Source organism: Polistes dominula, unplaced genomic scaffold (genome assembly GCF_049000335.1).
Source record: "Polistes dominula isolate Pdom_NZ unplaced genomic scaffold, Pdom_raw_medaka contig_18, whole genome shotgun sequence".
Lineage (NCBI taxonomy): Eukaryota > Metazoa > Arthropoda > Insecta > Hymenoptera > Vespidae > Polistes > Polistes dominula.
In genome coordinates this window covers 4,437,281-4,461,063 of record NW_028301164.1, presented here as the reverse complement: position 1 = coordinate 4,461,063, position 23,783 = coordinate 4,437,281, and the positions used below count along the sequence as shown (strand labels likewise).

Genomic DNA, 23,783 nt, shown 5'->3' with positions numbered 1-23,783 from the left:
AGTAGAGAGCGTTTAGGTTTTAGATGAAAATGTAGAAGTCAAAACTAACGTAGTCAATATGGCGGATAGAGGATCAAAATGCGAGAGAGATATATGCGTCAAATTGAAAACATTATTTTGACCACGTTACGAACAATTACGATTAGAATAATATTATTTTATCGTTTAATATTAATATTATATTATTATTAATGTTATTATTATTATTATTTTTTAAATGAATTATTTTGATGGTTGGAAGGGGAAAGGGGAAGAAGTTAATTTTGCAAAATTCTTCCCGCTTTTCTTTTTTGTTTCTCCTTATACCTTTCATTTTGTATCATCGAATTATTTTACGTTTATTCTGAACGACGCCTTCGTCCTGGACCACCTGCATAATTCGCAGCAGCAAGTCCCATCAAATGTTTCGCTGCTTGAGAACCACTGAATCCACGGCTCAATCCTAAGTCCAATCCGCGTTTATTACTAAAAAAAAATAAATATATATATATATATATATATATAAAATGTATGTTTAAATTTGCTGACGCGTAATTAAATCATGAACGATTAAAAATATTGTTTATAAGTGAAGAGTAATGTGTAAAATACTTATTATTATGATATACGAACTTTTCGAGTTCTTGATTTCGCATGATTGAATGACGAAGACGTGCAAGCATATCGAGAAGTGCCTCGGGATCATCCTCTTCTAATTGGTTCCAATAATTTTGTTGTCTAGAAACAAAAAAGTTTAATACAATGCAAGTTATAATTATTTCTTGGATCAGTATTTGTAATAATATATATCAGCATAACTTGTGTGTTGAAAATAAATAATTATTAACAATAATAAACACATCTCTGTTGAAAATATTGATTAAATTATTATATTCGAGTAATATATTTTAATAACAAATTAATACAAATACTGATCATTTAAATATAAAAGTATTTATATAATATATATATATAATGAATAAATAAATATATTATTATATTTTATTATAATATATATTAGTATTATATAATATTAACATTAATTGACGAATCAATCTTTGATTTATATTAAAATGCAATTTTTTAGAATAATATAATCTTTCTCTCAATCATAGCAATTGTTGAAAGGTATGATTCATCGTAGTTGAATTCGATGGTTTATGGTTAGTAGTAGTATACTTCAGTTTCGATGGATTTCACAAGCATATTTTCCTTGAAATTAAATTTACCCAGATTTTATTTTTATTTTTTTCTTCTTCTATTCATTCTTTCTCTGGCTACTTTCATTCATTGGGTGCTTACTTTCAAATCAGAGAAGAATGAACCATTTTCCATCGGGACTCGATGCTTCATGAAACGAAACTGGGTTAAACCATCCGTTCCAACCAGATGCGTCTCTTTTTTCATCATTTATGGTGGAACGATATCAAGTGATTGTCCTGACGGCGACGACGCAATTGTGATATCCATTAGATGAAATTAATTCGATTGTTAATGTATTCGTTGTTATTCATTGACATTATCTATAAATTTTCCACCATTATCTACTTCCTCCCTTATTTTCCCTTTTAACAATCACCTTCCTCTTTTTTCGTTATAATTCTTTTTTATCGATTAATTTACTCATTAAATATAAATTTCTTTTTTTCATTTCTTTCTCTCATGTATTGAAATAGATTACAAATTCGTAAATGATTTTAAAATAAAAAAAAAAACAATTATTATAATATTATTGTTAAAAATTATACTTTTAAAATCTAATTTATTAAATTACCTCTTTATGAAAAACATATACATAAACATACACATGATTTTAAGTCATGGATCGTTCTTCAATAAAATTATGAACAACTTTCTAATCTTTTATTATTTTTACGATGATCATAAGACGTCTAACATTGATTAATTTTAATATTTAAAAATTTATTGTTCATGTAAGATATTAAATATTATTCTTAAAAATATTTATAAGTAATCACAAAGTTATAATTAAATTTGTATCATTTGTGAAATTATTACGCCTGTAGATATGCAACCCTCCAGACACACTTGAAAATGTTGCTTGCGAGCGCCACCTGTTGGGACGGAATTTTTTTTCACCCCAAACTGTTTATACACACGTGTATGACGGGTTGCCTATCTTTCGGGCAGAAAAAAATTTCGTCCCAACAGGTGGCTCTCGCAAGCAACATTTTCAAGTGTGTTTGGAGGGTTGCATCCTTACAGGTACGAATTTTTAATTATTAAATAAATAATTAGAATTGAAGTACAAAATAATATTAGATAATAAATTATCCTATTTCTGATACAATGAACTCATTTCATTCTTACGAAACTTGCTTTTTTAAAGGTTTCACTTCTAATTTGTGTAATCTCCACATATGTTTTTCGTTCTTTTTGTTGAAATAAATTTGTACTTACGAAAACGGAGCAGCATCCGCGATAGTATTTGAAACAGCCATAACTGTTATGGTCATCAGGATCATACAGGAGATTGCGATTTGTCTCTGCATCTTCGTTCAGGAATAAATTTGATCACGTGTTCTAAAAATAAAAAACAAATTTAAAAATGTTTTCAATTACCAATTATTAAGCTTTTTAATTAACTATTGAAGATATATCAATTGAATAAATTTTCTTTTCAAAGAATTAATTCGTTAGTATGAAAGTATGTTTATCAATTATTTTTTTAAATAAGAGTGGAAAGTTGAATCTAACAAAGATAAAAAAAAAAATAGAATTCTATGAGATTAAAAAGAAAGAAGAGAACGAGATGATATATTTTTCATATCAGTGAAAAAAGTCATTGCAGTTTTCTGGGAATCTTACTAACAAACTATTCAACACTCTGCTACACGTTTATAAATGTTCTTCTGCATCTTTTTTACGTTTCATTTACAGTTACGTTTTATGTATATATTACGTGTGTATTATAAGGATGAATTATAAATTTACTACTTGGGTTGAAAAAAAGAAAACCATAAAAATAAGATTTCTAATTTATCATCTAAATTAATGAATTACTTTGGTTTTTTTATTTTGATATTTTTTTAAATCAATTCTTCATAAGGTTTTTGGGTTTGTTAATGTTACAAATTTTATAAATAAACATTTATTACATACGAATAAATAATTCATTTTATTTTTGTATTGTTTTATTAAATTTATATTATTTGTGTATTGTTTTGTTTTGTTTTGTCGTCTTAAGAAACTTAACACAAATGGTGGATTATTTTTCAGTGTACATACTTTCAATGTTCGTTCGATTAGAATTTTACTGCAAAGTAATCACGTTGCCTTGAATACAACGTTCGTTCGTTGTAGGAGTAAATAATTGGACTCGTCGTACTCGATAATCGATGTTGATGTGTAGGTGTATATATGAATTGGAAAGAAATACATAAAAAAATAAAAAAAGCACAAGAAAAAGAAAATTGACTACTCTGGTGTTAAAAGAAAGTGTTCCTTAGTTAATACAATTTTCTAAAATTTTATTTAAAAAAAAAATAATATTTACTATCTATATTATTTATTATTATTGTTATATGTATGTGTTTTACTTTATAATATATTTTTAAAGTACAGTGATAATATAATTTTGAATAAATAAGATAAAAGCTTCGTTCTTAATCGTTTAACGCTGTGAAACATGTTGCAATGATAAAGATTACAAAAAAAAAAAAAAAAGAGAGAAAAATAAAAAAGGATAAAAAAGAAAATAGGTGGGTGAAAGAACGACGTTATTTTTTCATTATCCAACTTATATTCCAGCTAAAGGCAATTCGACGTAATTTGAAAGCGTATTAATTTCACGATCTATACTTTGTTAAATAAAGTGAGGGAAAATTGTGAATTTGTATTGTCCGACGAGTTGCATTTTATATGGAAATAATAACTAGCTTTCTCCTACTTTATACGCGGATGATGAAACTATTATATGATGAAAAATTAAAATGCATGGTCTAATTATTTTCTTCCTTTTTTGTTTTTGTTTTTGTTTTTTGTTTTCTGCTTTTTATTTTGTTCGTTTTATGTTGTTTTTACGTTTTATATCCAGGCAAATAAAGTAGTTTCTCTTGAAAATGTAAATATAGAAACAGGGTAATTCAAATTAATCAAATAATTGAATTTTATTATTCTAAGTAACGAATTAAATGTTCAAAGTGTTGATAATTTAAATATGATTCTAAATGGAAGACACATTTATTTAAATTTCACCGAATTACACTTGTATAAATATTTTTTGATATAATTTTATTACGTATTATATTTAACTCATAAATATCTTTTACACGTTGTTTAGAAACTAACACAACGTAACAGATTCTCGTTTGAAAGATAACACGACACACAAACACACGTAGAAAGTTCGATATAAACAAAAAAAAATAATAATAATCTCGATGTAATAGAAAAAAAAAAAAATTTTTACGATCATTTTCTTTTTTTTTTTTCATTTTTATTTATCGTGTGATAATTTGCAAGACACTAAAAACAAATGATTAGGTAACATTTTTTTATATCGATTAAAATATTACAAGATTTTGCACGTTGTTTTAACGTGTTTTATTATAATCATTTTTTTGTTTAGTATGAAAAAAATATTACTCTCTCGTGGATGATTTCTCGTTTATGTTTTTCATAAAGAACATACTTTAACTTAATCTCGAAGAAAGAAAAAGAAAAAGAAAAAGAAAAATAAAGAAAAAAAGAAAAGAAAAGAAAAGAAAAATGATCTGTGAAGAATTAGACCTGTGTATAAAGAAAAAACAGGTGTTATTTTTATTTCTTCTTTTTTTTTATACAATATTTTCCTTATCCCTTCGATCGTAATAACCACCACCACCACTATCACCACCATGAAATAGAATGGAAAAGAATTAAAAGAAAAGAAAAGAAAAACACAAAGTTAGACACCCTTTTCTTCGAGAAAAAAAAATAAAAAAAAAAAAAAAATAAAAAATGCAAACACCCACGAAATATAGAAAAAGGGTAGAAAGACAAGTGGATTTATTTTTGTCAATGGGATTTGTTTGAAATACGAGTAATTCGAGATACCGCAAAATAGAAGAATAAGGTTGAAAGATTAAAGTAAAAATAAAAAAATAAAAAAAATATGGAAAGAATAGAAGAAGAAGAAGAAGAAGAAGAAGAAGAAGAAGAAGAAAATTGGGGGAAATATTTTAAGAGGGGCATTTGGTAAAAGGGATGATATCAAACAAATTGTAGGGGTTGCGTTGCGTTGTTAGATATTGTAAGATGTAATAACGTTTACATTTAGAATGATGTTACTGTGTATATTAGTTTATATATCTCTGTGTATGTGTGTATGTGTACGTATACATATATACATGGAAAGTGTTGAGAGAAATCGAAAATAGATAGTGTAAAAAAAAAAACAGGATCTAAGCTAAAAATTAAATTATCAAGCATAGGATTTTTTTTTATCGTTGCATGTATGAGATTCTTTTACATCACTTTTCTTACTTATTTTTATTTTTACCCACCTAATCTTATTTATAAGAACACCATGTTCTTAGTATTACGTGTTACTTTATTTGAGAAAGAATTTTGGATATTTTTTTGTAATCTTTCAAATTAATTTAGATATAATATGTTGTTTTTATACTTAAATGACACATTTATTTGAAATTTTACACGGTTCTCATAGGTAAATTGGATTTATGCAAAAAACAAAAACAAAAAAAATTAACGAACAATGTTTATATAATGAAGAATATACATTGTTGTGTATTTAAATATTACGGTAACAATTTGTGTTTGAAAAAGTTTATTAATATCGTAAATTAAACAAACTTTTTTATTTTCTTTTTTTTTTTTCACGCGTTCGGTTCGAAAGTTTAACAAAATAAATTTCTAACAAACGATTATTATTTTTTCCTGTTTTATCCTTAAGGATTTGTAAAAAAAATTTTTTTAATAACGTATTTAATTCGACAATCTAACGAAACTAAACTAACCGAAAGAGTAGGTCAGAAATTTATAAATAAATTAATAAAAAGTTGTGTGTGTACGTGTAATGGTTAAGTCATGGATACATTTATTTTCTCGTTTTATATTTTAATATACAATCAAAAGTTAATGTTTACAGATCAATCCAAAAGTTTTCATTTGAATAATTTGTATAAAAAAATTAAAAAAAATAATCAAGTATTATTTTATATATTAATTGGAAAAATTAATTGGAAAAAGTAATGAAATAATAAACACATGTTTCTTGACAATGATTAAATAATATTATTACAATTTTTATGTTTTTTTTTGTAATTAAAAAAAAAAATTTATTAAATATTTCTATAAAATATTATATAATTATTTTATATTTTATAATTTATTATATCTATATAAATAATATTATATAATTTATTAAATTATTAATAAGGAATATATGTATATAATATTAAATAAATAAAAAATATTATATAAATTATATATTTATATAATATTATATAATTTATTAAAAATATTTTTTATAAAATGTAACTATATAAAACATTTTCTAATTTATTATATTTATATTATGTTATATAATTTATTAAATATATATTATATTAAATATAAATAAATATAAAATAATAAATAAGATTGAATTTTGATAGAAACAATTTCTATCATTCTTAAAAAATAAATAAAAAAACAACATGGTAGAAATATTGTATGATCAATAAAATGATTTTATGATATGATTGTTAAGATGAGATGAACAATATAAGATGATTTATTTGTTTTCGTGAGGATGGAGAGAGGGATAGTTAATAAGATTTTTCTTCGATGTATTTCTTGTAAATATTAATGATATTAGTTTCCAAATGAAAAGATACAGAAACATCGAGGAAAATTATTTTCTTATGGGGTTTAGGGGGAGAAAAAGATGACGACAATGACGACGACGACAATGGGGGTTATAAATTATGATTCCATCTTTGATAACATACTTTCCCATGACCATTGTAATATAAAAAGTTAATGTATCTGAATGATTTAGGGATTCTTTTTTTTGGGATAGTTCTACGAAACACAGAATTGGTCGTTTGTGCATTAACGAAATTATTTCTTTCATTTTTGATTTTGTCACGAAGAAAAAAATAATAAATGTGAGTTGTGACAATCGAATTAAAAAAGAAAGACAAGAAAATAAGATAAATCTTAAATAATAATAAGAAAAAAAAATAGAATCATTTATATTTTTTTGATTTATTTTTTGTTCTTTTGTTTTTTTCTTTTTTGTCATTGTCAGATAAAAAAAAAAAATATGATGAAAGTGAGAAAATGATGATACAATCGAGTAAAGATCGAATTAGTATTTATAAAAATCGAGTAAGGTAATGTCTAACAAAATACTATTCTTTTTTTTTTCAGAGTGGTTCTTTATTCTTTTTATGGGTTCATGATTTATGTAGTTTCTCATTCGAAAAGTTTGAGGATACTTGAAGAAAATTGGACGATTTATTGGAGTAATATTTTATATAGAAAAAAATTCCAAGTTGTTCTTATATTATTAATATCTTTGGGTTATAGGAGAACAGATATAACAACTGTTTAAATATATACACTATATATATATAATAACTCGTTTGTGCTCTAAAATGTTTCATAGAATAAAAATAATACTTTAATTAAAAAATTATTTTATATTTTTTATAAATGCAAATGGAGATTAGCCGTGATTATATTAGAAATCAATTAAAAATAAAATAAATGAGATTTTTTTTATCTCTCTCTCCACACTTTTATAATACTCATTTATAAATATAAAAATAATCTTTTAGATTTATAAACAAGGTTGAAATCCTTGTCAGGAATATAGGGTGGATTATTCAAATTTCATTCATCGATTTTGATAACCACCAGATATTGGAATATCATCAAATTTGAATTTTCCACTTTACTTTAATAACAAGTAGAAAAAAAAATCATTCGAAAATTTCTTTTTAACAGCAATGTATATTTACTATCGATAAAATACAAACAAATTATGATAGGTGTTTGAAGGATTTATCGATTTTATGCGAAATTTGTTTGCAAAGATAAAAAAAATGTTTCATTCGTGTTTTTTTTCATTTTTTTTTTTCTTCAATATCGATTCAATCAAATATCTTACGAGATCATAGGACGTACAGTTGAATTTAAGAAAAAAAAAAAAAAAAAAAACAAATGTGAAAATTTATTGATTAAAATTATCAATAATTTTTATTTGGTCGTCGTTTTAATTTTGATCTTTATTTTTAATTTTTTTTTTTTTTATTGATTTTATGTATCCTCCTTTAAACCGATAAATTTTCTCTCTTAAAAATTTATGATCGAATAGCTGTCGTGTGTAAGAAAATCATTAGACCGTGTTGTCGTTCATCAAATTATATCTTAAAATTGAAAATGTGACCATTTAAAATTAAAATAATGTCAGTATGCATTTAATCATTGTATTCTTTTTATAATATCACAAAAATTAAAAATCATACAGACTATAAAAAATAGAATTAATTCATTCAGTTGTTCGAAAAGTAAAATTTCTTTTTCTCATTCTTTTATTTTTTTTTTTTTTTTAATATTTTTTCGTACAAAGATTATCATAATAATAATTCCAATATTTTCTTCTCCTTCTTCTTTTTTATTTTTCATTATAGTTTTTTTTTTTTTAATTTTAATTTAACTTAATCAACAATTTTGATATTTTATTCTAATTTAGTTATAACTAAACATGAAATTCATGAAGTTTTAGAAATGTGTTATAAAGTTGGAACACAAACGAGGGAGTCGTCTTGTATACGTTAATACAAGGAAAACTTTTCTTACAGTTTTACCAATGACAGGTTTGCCTTTTAAACTAAACGAATATGAAACAAATGTCACGTTACATATGTAACTCTATTAATATTTTAGATAAAAATATTATTACCAAGTTGATAGAAAAAAAAAAAACTATTGTTATTTGTAATTATTTATTTTCTTTTAATTTTATTTCGATACTTTGCGATGTTAACTTTTATTCAATTTGTTGTATTATTAATTTATCGATTAAATCAAATGTATTATTTTGATCCTATTATATAAGACGTTGTTGATAAAAAAAGAAAATCGATATTTTATTCAGTTATTAAAATTCATAAACTTTAAGAAATAAACTTAATATCTTGTATTTGTAAAATATGCTTTTCCATTGGCAATGTTAGAAAAAGATAACCTTAATCGAGTATTCCCAAAGTAAATAAAGTAGTTACCACTAATTGGCATTATCTAATTATTGACTGTAAATAGACGTATTGGAAAACAGCACAATTACATCATTTTATTACTAAAAACCAAGGAATAAAAAACAAACATAAAACCTATTATATAAGAATTATAGAAAATTATAGAAATTGTAGAAAAAAACTATAGAAACAAAAAGAAAAAAATAATGCAATGTTTATTATAAAATAAATTAATAATTTAACAATTATTAAAAAATAATTTCTACAAATTGAAGAGTTTATTAATTTATATAGAAAAAAGTCAATTAGAAATATATATATATATAAAATATAAATTATTAAAAATAATTTAATTATATAGGATATTAAATTGTATATTTGTAAAGAGGTATTATATTAAAACGGGTTGACGTACCCCATGTATCCCGAAAGGGAATCATTATTTTAAATAAATATATAGGATATTAAATAAAATAAATATATAGGAGTAATAAAGTAAATTATTTTATTTATAAACAAATGCGTTTTATTATAAATTTATTTCTAATAAAATGGATAATATTTTTAAAAAGAAACAAAAGTAAAAATAAACATAAAAATCTTTTTTAAAATTGTTAAGATTGAATGAACAAAGATATAAATAATACGTAGATTATAAAAATCATATAAGAAGTTTTATTCTCGAATAGAAATTGAATTTCTGATTCTTCGTAGTATCCTAGAAAATGTATATATAGTATGTATAGCACATGTATATGTTATTTACAACAATTTTCCATGATATCCATCAGGTATATCTGATCTCGATGTAATCGTTCCCATGAGACTATAGTTCGTTCCAATTTTATCGAGAATACTTGTAGCGTTAAAAATAAAACAAAAATACGATTTCTAGAATTTTCTTTTATATGTACTCCATATATACATGCATACATATGTGTTTATCTATTTTCAAATGTGTACTGAAGTTATAGTTATTAGAAGAAAAAATCAATTTAAAAATGCATCCCCAAAAAAAGGCCATTTTCAAGTAATGGGTTAAAGTATTGAGACAAGCTGCATGATTATATTAAAAATGAAATAAAAAATAAAATTGTAAACGATGACAACAATGAGAAATATTAGAAGACTTGATTTTAGTAGTCAAAGGAATACAATGGATGCCATTATCATCCCTTTAATCTCTAAACACACAACACATATTTCACATATTTATTTATCATTCTCTAACCAAACAACTTTAAAACGTTCGAAATTCCATTATATGTTTGAGAATTCTCTCTCTCTCTCTCTCTCTCTCTCTCTCTATCTCGTGTAGATGTAATTTTCACCATCCCCTTACATTTAAACCAAACCAACAGGATTATCCTTTAAAGTGGGATATTTTTCGAGATACTTTTCATACCTTAAACGTATAATAATCGTTTGACGTAAGAAAATGTAATAAGATTAAGAAAACACGATTTTCTTCTGCAAAATCTACGTTTATTATATTTTATCCTTTTTTTTAAACTTCATTCGTGTTTGATTTAATCCCACAAATTTTCTTACAGATATTTCTACTTATTCTATTTTTATCCATCTATCTATCTATCTTTCTTTCTTTCTTTCTTTCTTTCTTTCTTTCTATCTCTTTCTTTTCTATTTGTCCATCCAGTTTTTCTAACAAACAAACAAGAGGAATTCTATTTTACTTTGAAAGGTTTATTTTCATTCTTTTCATTCTATTCAAAGACATACATTACTTTTCAATTTTAAACCACTATTGGTGGTTGTTTTCGGTTTATTTAGCATGTACTTTAAATAAACTAAGATATAGAATAACAAAATGATTAAAAAAAAAAGTATATAGAAGAATGATAGAAAAGAGAAAGAGAGATTGTTGAATCATGAAAGGTTTTAAAGGGATAAAAACATTGACAGATACTTACATGAGTAAACTTCATGATTTTAACCTCGATTTTTCACACTTTTCTATCAAAAAAGAAATTCTATTTTCTGTTTAGTGTATAAAGAAAGAAAGAAAAAAAGAAAAAGAAAGCCATGTTTATGCATTTTATTTATCGAGTTTGTAAAACGCTTTTGAAAGTTTACTTCTTGTAGGGAAAACTTATGGTAAACGTTCGATAATAGTATTCATTTTACAAGCTGCCAAACTATGCATTCTGTTGCATCTAATAATTTATTCAATTCCACTGGTGTCGTATTATTAAAATGTTTTTAACATTATCGAGATTGATTTATTTTTTCTCTCACACTTTCATGTTTTTTTTATTTCTTTTTTTCTTCTTTTTTTCTTCTTTTTTTCTATCACGTTCTTAACAGTAAATCGAAATTTCTTTTTGAATTTTTTAATTTTACTTACTTGCTTTTAAGATGATAAAAATAAAAAAATTATATATATATATATATATTTTTTTTTATTGATATCATTTTAATTTCACGATAAGAAAATTTTGTATATTTCATATTCGATTTGAAATAAGTTTCTATCATCGTATTTATATATTAAAAAAAAAAAAAAAATGAAATAATAAATAAATATAGTATTTATATAAGAGATTATAATATGTATTATAATTTAAATAAATAAAATGTTATAATAAATAACAGTACTTTTTTATATATAAAAGAAAGAAACAATTTTTAGGGAATACATAGATGGATTATTAAATTGTTAATTGAAATTTAATGGATTGTTTGATAAGTAATCTTTTTCTTTTTATTTGTTATTTAATGATAAATAAAAAAAAGAATTTCATTTCGTATTTTATGGTGATAGGTAAATGGTAATTTTCCTTAAAAGAAAAGTTTGTTATAATTGCTATGACAATGTTTCTTATGGTTAGTTCAAATGATTATTTTAATGTTAAATCGATTGGATAATTTAGAATTTGATCTTTATCAGGATCAAGAAATCCTTTAGAATAATACGTTTATCTTGTTATCCTTTAGTCATATCAAAAGGTTAGGTTAGTATTACTCTTATCTTATAGGATAATGCTTTTCTTATGAAATTGACTTTACGAGTTCCCATACATTTACGAAATGAAAAGAAAAGTGATACCAATTTGTCTCCTTCTCCTTTTTTTTTTTTGGTTTTTGTTTTTTTAACTTTTATATTTTAACAACGTAAAAAATGAGTTTCCTCTTAAATATTTCTCACGAGTTTAATCGAATTTACGTTTCATTTTGTTTTCTTCTCGATGTAGACGAGATAATGTTGTAGATAGAACGACATTTTCTCTTCTTTACTTTTTCAAACGTAACGTTATCATTTTGCAAAAGTTTAAAAAAAAAAAAAATTAAAAAAAAATGAGAAAGGTAATGTCATACTTTGAAATTTGTAAGACTCAACTGAAAAAACTATTATATTTCATTTCGTCTAATATATGTATACCCCTATATATATATATATATATATATATATATGTGTGTGTGCGTGGGTGTTTGTTAGCAGGTGAAAGAAAATGTAACAGCAAGTGCGAGCTTTCAATGCTTGTTTTTTTATTTTTATTTATTTTATTTTTCGTATATACTTTATACGAAGTTCTAACGTTTCACAGAGAGTTATAAGTACAATAAAAAAAAAAAAAGATAGAAAAAAATACTTCGCACTTGAGAGAGAGAAAGAAGAGAGAGAGAGAGAGAGAGAGAGAGAGAGAGAAAGAGTGAGAGAAAGAGAGTTAAAAAAAAATAGATAGATAAAGAAAGAAAGTATATTTTATAAAAAGGAACGTAAACGTTACAACGTAGTAAAAAAGGGAAATAGTGAATGAAAATGTTGTTTCCGTATCTTTTCATTTATAGTCACGATTGATTTCTATGCCAATAAAACCGATGCCTAGCAATGGCCTATTTTACGTCAAAGAAAGAGAGTTTCAACTATTTTACTTACTTGCGATATCTTCTGACGTGTTTTAACGATCGTCTACAAAAAAAAAAAAAAAAGAAATAAAAATAAAAATAAAAATAAAAAATAAACATACATAATTAAATTAAATATAGAAATCAAAGAAATTTGGTTTTATTCTTAAAATAAAAATATAAATATGTATATAATAAAAATAGAAAAATATAATTGTTTAATTTGTTTAACCCTTTGGGTACATTTGACATTTGCTTATTTGGGTGAAGTTACGGTGAACGAGTTTGACACGTTATCTGAATTTAAGAAGCTTATATAAATATAATTATAAAATGTATTATTTTAACAAATTAATCCATTTAGCAAACACATTAAATCCGTTATAAGTCTATAAAAATCTTCAAATAAATCAGTACTCAAGGGGTTAATTTAATGTATTCATACGAATATATAGTTTAAAAATAATAATATTTATTGTTATTATTAATCGTACGAATTAGAAATCATAATTACGATCAATCTTATTAAACTTATTAAAAGTGAGTTTTATTTTCTTCTTTTTTTTTTTTTGTTTGTAATTCCTATAAGAATTCTACAATCGATAAATAAACTAACAATTTCTAAACCGATAAAATCGTAAAACGTAATCGAAAATTCTAACGACCAATACGTGAAGAGAATTTTTTGCACGTGTACAAATCACGTAGAAACTTTTCTTCGCAATTTTTCCCATAAACACTTATTGCTTCTCCTTTATCATTATCCTCATCCCCATTCCCATCCCAATACCTATCACTACCCCTCCAATCCTTTCTGTTTTTCTTTCTTTCTTTATCCTACGTATAAAATAACGTGCTTAAATTTCAAACTATTATCAAAACTGATATTAGAGTTAGGAAATGGGAAAGAAAAAGAAAGAAAGAAAAAGAGATAGAGAAAGAGAGAAAAAAATTTGTATTTCGTGATCGAATCTACCTTGATGTATAAAACATGTCCCGTAGAAAAAAAAAAGAAAAAAAAGGAAAAGAAAAAAAAATTAGGTTGTAAAACATCGCGACAAGTTTTAATGTCATTCGATTGAGTTGTCTCCAATTTCGTTATTATATTATTCCCCTCCCCCTTACTCACTCATTTTTATTTTTCTTTTAATTTTTCTCTATCTCTCTCTTTCTTTCTTTCTTTCTTTCTGATAGGAAGTACTTTTCTTTTTATTTTTCTTCTCTTTCGAATTCTTAAGACGAACAGAATAAAAAAAGATTCCAATGAAAATATATCTCTCATTAAATTCATTTTCTACTTTGGCAAACGATTCACCAACTGCTGTTAAATATACTTTTTTTAGTTTATGGTTTATTATTATTATTTTTTTCTATGGTACCAGGTTAAATTAGAATAACACGGTTATAGTCATACTTTTTGAAGAAGAACAATTAAAAGGAAAATGGTAAACGGGACACTAGGATTTTCTTTTTAATTAATTCTATTTAATCTTCAAAGGTGGGATTTAGAACGATGTTCCCTTTCGATAAAACGAAATCATCGTTTTAAAACGAGACCATGATTCATTACTGCCACTTTAAAGATTCATCAAAAAACAAAAAAACAAAAAGAAAATAATAACTATAATACTTGAAACGTTAATAATTAAATTAAAATATTAGAATTTTTGTTTTTATAACTAATCAAAATTAATATTAAAGTGTAATTCATTATTGTTTTGTTTATGTTCTTTATTTTTTTAATTTTTACCGAGGTTTTTTCATTTATTTTTTTATTTTTAATTATTATTATTTATACTTAAGCAATGAGAGAGAGAGAGAGAGAGAGACCACGAGCCATTTGTAGGTAATACCACCGGTTGCATATTACATTTACAAAAAGTATAGCATTTAATTTATAATTTTATTATATTTTAGTATACTTTGTTCTCTTAATATCGGATAAAAAGATATTATTAATGTTTACAATAAGTATGGATCACGAGATTAATTTCGTTTCATTTTAATCTTCTTCTTTTTTTCTTTTTTTTTTTTAATATTTAATATACTATTTTTTATCTATAAAATAAATTCTAATTATAAATAATATTTAACAAATAATAATATTCATAAAAATAATGTTATATCGATTATGCAATATTTCTCAATAAAAATAATATTTAATTAATTAATTAATAATAATAATAATAACAATAATAATAATAATAAATAATGATAGTGGTCAACTTTAACAAGAATGAATGGAATAATTATGAAGTTCAATGGGTTCACGATACTCGACGTGTAATAGCATTGTTACTAATTATTGTTAGCATAGCAATCGTACCACGTAATATACATACATAGATAGAAGATACATAGATACTTATGTATATATAAGTATATACATATATATGTCGTATGTGTGTTGACCGTACAGTTCAGAGTCTGTTCGTTTACACAGGTTTGTTTCACTTGTCTGACAAAAGCTTGTCAACTACTACTGATGATCTTATTCGAATATTCAAAAGATGAAAATAATCAAAGTTATAACACAATAAATTTCACTCTGTGTTTTTTTTTTTCATTACACATATTAACGATATTTTATAAATTGAAAAAATTACAACAACAATAAAAAAAATAAATAAATAAACCAATTCTTTTAGGAATATGTTAATCATCTCATTTGTTTTTTCTTCATTCGAGGATTATACTTCGTTTCTTCGATTCTTTTCTTATGGCAAAATAAAATCTTCATAAAAAGTTTTCTCAAAGATGAATTAAGGAAAGAAAGAGAATGGAAGAGGGGGAAAAAAAAGATTAAAAATATGATTGAGTTATCTCGATAAAATTAATGTTATCTTCTTTAAAACTGTGCATCGATTACGATACGACGATTCGTGAAAAATTTATATTGTTTATGTAAAGAGGTTACTTTATTTTTGAAAAATAAAAAAAAGAAAACTAATTTTCTACTATTACGAAAGAAACGTATATCAAACTGTTGAATATAAAATAGTTCCTTTGCTGTTCTTTATTCAGCTCGTAACGTACCACGAAGTATCTGCTTATTTTACGATTGCTTCAGTAGTAAGACCGTATCTTTGTCGAGACAACTATTAACTATGCGCACGCATACATATCTACGTAAGAGACGTTTTCAATTTTATTATCTATCTACCTCGTAGAAAAAGAAAAAGAAGAAAAATAAGGTAGAAAAAAAATAGAAATTTAAGAAGATAACAAATTTTTGCAACGATCGTTTTTATGATCGTTTTCACAATTTGAAAAAAACAAAAACAAAATATGTTATAGAAAAATTAGGAAAATATATTGTAAATGTGAGATAATAATAATTAAAAGAAAGAAAAAAGAAAAGATTTAGGAGTAAAGATAATAGTTTTAGATATTTAGGAACTTTTTAGATAAACAATTTTTGCAATGATTAAACTTTTAATATAATTTTTTTTATTTTAAAAAGAAACGATTTAAAAATAAAAAACACTAAATAGAAAAATAAAAACAAAGTATTATAAATGTAAGGTAATAATTAAAAAAAAGATCTATGGGTGTTATGTTACCACAGTTTTAGATTAAATAAAAAAAGAAAAGATAAAAGGGTTGTTACGTTACCTTAATTTAAAGGAAGATCTCTTAGAAGAAAGTTTCGATGATAAGGGTAACTCTGTAGGGCACGTGATACACTTGTCCTTGTTGTTCCCGGACGGTGGTTGCGGTTCTTCTGCGGTAGAGAATTCCGCGTCCCGTTTATATAAGCCGTCAACTTAGCGACTCTCACGATCGCCATCCCCACTATTCTACCACCGTCCAATCAAATGTCTACTACCCTTTTCCTCATCCAAGAGCAAACCCCCTCTAGGTATATGTGTTAACCCTCACAATTCTATATTTCGTAGGAACTTCAACAGGATCGCGAGAATTCGAACTAGGCTACACAACCGGTCTGTGTTCTATCCCTTTGCGTTTTCCTCCTGACAACCCCCATGAATGCACTTATTCTTTTACACCCACACGTCATTTCTTTTCCTATTTTGTCTTTTTCTTTTTTTTTTTTCTGTATCTCTGTTTCTTTTTCTTTTATTTCTCATCAAGGGATGAGTGTGTGTATGTGTATGTGTATAATTATTGGTTGTCATATCATCGTGATTGTCAAATTCATCGTGAAGACGTGTTAATTGATATAAAGAACGTTCAACGTATAATAATTATTTTATTATACTATTTTTTATAGCATTTGTTTGTTTGTTTCCTTTTTTTTTTATTGATCAACGATTTTATTAATTTTTTTAAATTGGTTTTATTGTTTCACGAGAATACGATCTTTTCAATAAAAGTTATTTGTAATATTAATTATTACTAAGACTTAAGTATATCTCCAATGAATTATTTATAATAATTATTATTTTCTATTGTGTTTTTAATGAGATACAAAAAATCCAATGAGTTTTATTAAAGGAAAAAGAAAATGTATTATTTTATTGATCGAGTTTCGTTGATCGTTAATACGAGATTAAAGTTGTTTATTTCTTCTCTTAAAGTTTTCATAAGTTTTTTTATTTTTCTCTCACCTTTATTTTATTAATATACATAATTGAATTAAATATGAAATGGAAAATATTTCGAAGTAAAATTTAAATGAGAAAATTATGGTTTCAATCTTTCCAAATTTATTTAAACAATCGTTTAAATTACACATCATAAAATATACCTCCTCAAAAAAAAAAAAAACAGAACAAATTAAACATAAAATAAAAACAGAAGGAGTAGTAAATATTTTTCATTACCATTTTCCAATACAATTTAGAGAATAATATTTTAATTTACGTACGATTGGATTTATTTTATGCATAAAAATAATGCAAATTATCAAATTTCTAAAAGTTTTATTATAAAAATTTGTATTATATTGTATTAATTTGTTGTATTATAATTTTAAATATAAAAATAATTAAATATATAATTATTTTAAATGTTTATTATTAAATTTTATAAAATAAAATTATATTGAAATTAATTATCCATTAATTTGATATAATATATTTAATTATAAAATTAAAAATGCAATTTGCAAATTATACCTTTTTTTATAAAAATTCTTTGAAGCATTTTGGTCGCACAGGGGTGTATACATATTCAAGATTAAATAACGTATTTCATAGTACAAAATATCATGAGAAAGTTTTCAACACCACTTATACTTGTATCTTATTTTAAACTTCTCTCTCTCTCTCTCTCTCTCTCTCCCCCTATCTCTTTCTTTCTTTTTCACCATAACAACTTTTTTTATTCAACGAGTTTTATTAATTTTCTTCATTAGCTCCCTTCTTTTCTGATTTATTTATCATACATTTCTTCACTGGATTTTATCTGTTTAATTATGAGTACACTGTTATTATTCTCTTTATTCTAACTTTATCATTTATTCGTTAAAATTCGAAATAACTTAAATACAATTTGACTTTGTTGTTGCACATTTAAATATTCATTTTCATTGCACCGTTGACACTTTACAGTCTACTTGTTTTTATGTAATTTCTCCTAGAGGTACTAATGATAAGTTTATTATAATATTTGAAGATTGTGTGTTGGAAAAGGCAGTACACACATACACGTATAGCATTTACAAACATTTTCCATTAGTTTAAGAGAATAATATTGTTGAAATAACATTTGTACATGTTATTTTGTATAAATTGAAAATAAATTATCGCATTGGTCTGTGTTGTATTTAAATAATTAATATATTACTTTGAAATATTTGTTTTTTTTTTTAACTTCTAAAATCGTAATAATATTTAACCATTTTACGTTAAAATAAAAATGAGAAACAAAAAATATAATGTAATAAAATACGATTGAGATATGAACAATAACTCTGAATTCTCTGACGATGAATCATATACTACGCGATATACGAAATAAAACAAAATCAATGAACCATAGAAATATCATCCCTTCGAAATTCATTTAAATACATTCGAATAAAAAAAAAAAAAGAAAAGAAAAAAAATCTTTTCCATTCTTATGATAAAACGAATAATAATTCTTTTTTTTTTTTTTACCTATTCCATAAATTCTTACTATATACATTTGACTACCTGTTTTATTGGGTTGTTCGGAACGTACTTTTGTTTTTTTCTTTTGTAAAAATTAAGACAATTTTTTCTTCGAAAAAAATTAATATAATTTTGTTGTTAATTTTGTTAACTTTTTAATTTTTAATTTAAACCTAAAAGGTTTAAATTAAATTAATAATAAGTAATAATATTAAATTCTAATAGTTAATAATATTAAATTAAATTAAATTTAGGCCTTTAGAGTTGGCATAAACAGTTTGAATTTGATAAATTTATCCTTGTTGTTATTTGCCAATTTGCGTTAACTAAAACCTTTATTGTTTAAAGAAAAAACAAAATTACTTTCTGAACAACCCAATATACATATATTTTTTTCTAATTACTATCAAATATTATCTAGATTTTCCAATGATATTGATTTTACTTATATAAAAGTTGATATTATTATTAAAAAAAAAGAGACATCAGATAAAATAAGTAAGAGAATAAGAGAGAGATAAATGAAAAGTATATATATATATATATATATATATAAAGGAAAATGTATTATAAAATGTCATCAATTGTATTAATAAATCATATCAAGTGCTTAGTCAGTCGCTTATTTTGTATTCACTTTCAATGTAGATTCCATTGTCTGAAGGGTGTGAAGGAATACAAAACGAAATTTCGGGTCACGCACGACTTTATAATCATTTTCTCTTATCTTGTTCTTTTTCTTTTTTATTTTGTAACAGGTAGAAGGATAGATGGAAAGGGAAGGGATGAGATTGGATGGGATGGGATGGGGAGGGATGGGAACCGTCAAAGTGGTGGAAGATATTGTGAGAGTAAAAAGAAATGTGAACCACCTGCTGCTTTCCTTAGAAATAGATATACCTATGAACTGAACAGACTCTGAACACTAGTACTATCAACAGTATCACTATTCATATATATATATATATATATATATATATTATCGATACCAGCAACAATCCGAGTTACGTACGGAATAATTTACGTTGTGGTATTGTACAAGATAAGAGAAAAAGAGATAACAAATTGAATACGTGTTAAAATCGATTATTCCTCTCTCTGTATATTTTCATTCTTTATTTTCAATACTCCAAAAAGACGTAGTTTAACCTTTTGATTGCTATAGATGCATATATGTGTCTCACTAAAAGCATTAGCATCGTTCGTAAATATTTTATATTATATAATGTTATATAAAATGTAATATAAATACTAATAATATTAATATTTATTAAATATAATATATAAATGTATACAGTAAAATGTATTAATATAGTAATAAATATAATATAATATATATAATTAAATTTAATTTTATTATTACAAGAAATTATTATATAAATATTATTAAAACTAATATTTACTAAATATAATATTTAAATAATAATATATAATATAATATTGGTTTAGTCCCTATTAATTATTATTTAAATATTTTATCACATAAAAATCATATAAAAAAAAAAAAACAAACAAAAACTAAAAAACTTTATAAAGAAATGATAAAAAATTGTACACATTGGACCGTAATAATCAATTAAATCGTGTATATTATATTTGATAAACGATATTAATAAGAAAAATAAAATATAATTAAACATTCCAAAATAATCATAGCATTTATAAAAATAATGATAGCATTTATAATTAGCAAAGACACGTTTTAATCATAGACATGGAAATTGTACTACATTTCCTCCTTTCCATCATAGGAAAGATTTCCTTCCTAGTTTAATCGTCATCCATTCTGAATCGTTCATTCCATCCTTCCATCTTGACAAGAAATAAATTAATAAACGGATAAATCAATTGATTCCTCTCGAGAAGGAGTGTTAGAGAGTTAGCTACTGTCGTTGTCGATTAAACGAATTTGCCAAACCGGACGTTGTTAACACACCCTCCCCCCCCTTCCTCCTCCCCTAACCAACCACCAACTTGTTCTCTCTTTTAGCGTTCGATTTCAAATCCTCCCCTTTTCGAATTTCTCTTCGAATCTCAACTAGGTACGATGATTTATTTCTTTTTTTTTTTTTTTTTACTTTTTTCATCGATCACATCGATAGATCGATCAATTAAATTCTATCTTATATGCATTTATCTTGTTAGTTTTCTTTTTTATTTATTTATTTATTTTTTTTTTTCATTTTAAATACATCATGGTATTTACTTGAAATAATATATATTTTACAATGTGTAATATCAATTAATTATTATATATATCCAATTGGTTTATGTTGTAAACGAATATTCTATAATCAAAACTTATTTTTTAACGATGTGTGTTGTGTACTTCTAATAGAAAAAAATAAATAATAATTTTTTGTTTAATATTTAACTAATGATAAAAAGTTGGAATAACATATTACTAATTAATAATTATTATATCTTAAATAATTTATTAGATTAAAATATTCTTATGAAAAATTTAATAAGATAAATATGATAAATTAAATAATCTTAAATATATATATTATTATATATATATTATTTAATTTTTTTATCATGTATTTTATATATGTATATTATCGTTTCATAGATTTTACATAACAAATTTTGACAAAATCCTTTACAAAACATATGCGTTTTCTTTCTATCTATTTCATAAAGATATAAATTAAATTATTTTACAATAGGTTTCAGCATATTAATTAGAAAAAATGTAAGGTAACAACATATACACACGTAAAATGGTTTTTTCTTGATAGTTATTATAGTAATAGTAATAGTAATAGTAGTAGTAATAGTTGAATCGAGAATGAAGTATTATATATGACATAAGATATAGATTCATTTTTATTCCCAATGACTATTCGTATCATACCACATTGTTGGCCATTTCGTTGAGTATTATTAAAATGGGCTATCACTTGGATTTGCATGGCGACGATACTAAAAAGAAGCGCCGGCGCCCACGAAAAAAAAAAAAGAAAAAAGGGGGAAAAACGCGATAAGCGTTCATAACACACTCCATCGTCTTATTACCACCCCCCACCCTCCCACCCACTTTCTCCCCGTGAAAAGAAGTCAAGAATGAGAGATGAAAAAAAATTTGGGTTGAGTGAGAGAAAAAAGAAAGATCATGATGAAGAAGTAGTAAAAGAAAAAAGAAGAAGAAGAAGAAGAAGAAAAAATGTTTGAGTTGGGAAAAGAAAATGAACGGAAACAAGTTTTTTCTTTTTTTTTTTCTTTCTATTTCTATCTTTTTATTTTTTTTTAAATACACACACACGCACACACATATACTCTTTCTAACTCTATCTTTTTTTGTGCGTGCGTTTTATCAAAAATTATTAATTTATATAATATTATGGTTAGTATGTTTCGATATTGGTCTTTAAGTGAAGGAATTCGAGAGTATAATATATATATATATATCATTATTATTTAAATATTATTTAATATTTAATATATTTAATATATAATATAAAATATATAATATAATATATAATAAAAAAAATAATATAATATAAATATTATAAAATAAATATTATTATTAATTATTATTATTAATATATATATATGTTATATATTCTGTAGACAAGTTTCTTTTTTTTTTCTTTTCTGTTAAAAATTCGTCAAATATTATGAGCGTAAGTGAAGTGAAAAAGAGTGAAGGATTCCAACACGAACCGAGGAAGGGTGCGAATGGGAGTAAACAATAAAGTAAAAAATAATAAAAAATGACAAGTTTCGGGTCAATAGGTTTATTCCCTATGCTAGGAATCGTCATCATATTAAAGCAAGTGGAAACGAATTTTGTGCTCTTGTTTCTTCTTGTCAAGTCAAATATTTGCCAAGGGTTACACTTCAACGTCTTAGTTACTCTTTTATGTCGCATTTTACGTCTTCGTCTTCGAAACTGAGTGAGAGAAAAAAAGAAAGAGAGAGAGAGAGAGAGAGGGAGAGAGAGAGAAAACCTCGACTTCTGTAGAAAAAAAATAAATGAAAAAAAAAAAAAAAAATAAAATAGACTCGTCAAATCGTAAAAATCTCTTCCAATCTTCTTAGTCAATCTTCGTAGAAGAACCTTTTTTTCGTTTTTATTTTATTTTCTTTTTTCCAAAGGTTAATGTAGTCTTACAACATTGCTGAAACAACAACAACATTTATTCGTTCGCTAATAACAAATTGAAACATGTATATATTTTTGTTCGAAATAATAATTATATTATATAATGTTATAAATAAATATTATATTTTCTTTTTCAAATAAATTATATATGCAAAAATATATAAATATAATTTCAAACAAAATAAACAAAAATAATAATACAATATTTACAGGAATAATATTAATAACAATAATAATAACGGATCGATTGATCGAAATTATTAATTATTATTATTATTAATAATTTTATTTTTTATTTTTTTTTGTTTCTTTACAGTTAAAGAATAATCTTAATCTTTTCGTTATAGTATACAATAATATTATTTATAAATAAAATTCATTACATTAAAATGCATTTTACCTTTTGTTACTAGTGACCCATATATGGATTATTTATACAAACGTTGAGTACGAACATCCCCTATCTATACTAATCGTACATGCAAAGATCCCCTATGTATTTACCACCGTATATAATTTATTTAATTGAATTAATTTCTAACTAAAATTAATATA

General features: G+C 24.0%; 1 protein-coding gene across 1 annotated transcript; it reads right to left on the bottom strand.

Annotated features, from left to right (window-relative positions):
• Positions 1 to 251: 251 nt before the first annotated feature.
• On the bottom strand, positions 252 to 16,829 carry Dh31 (diuretic hormone class 2). The gene is made up of 4 exons (XM_015328027.2): positions 16,674 to 16,829; positions 2,401 to 2,523; positions 613 to 717; positions 252 to 465 (listed from the first exon to the last, which is right to left on the bottom strand). The coding sequence occupies exons 2-4, from the start codon at positions 2,490 to 2,492 to the stop codon at positions 339 to 341; spliced, it is 324 nt and encodes a 107-aa protein (XP_015183513.1). The 5' UTR covers positions 2,493 to 2,523; positions 16,674 to 16,829; the 3' UTR covers positions 252 to 338.
• Positions 16,830 to 23,783: the final 6,954 nt, after the last annotated feature.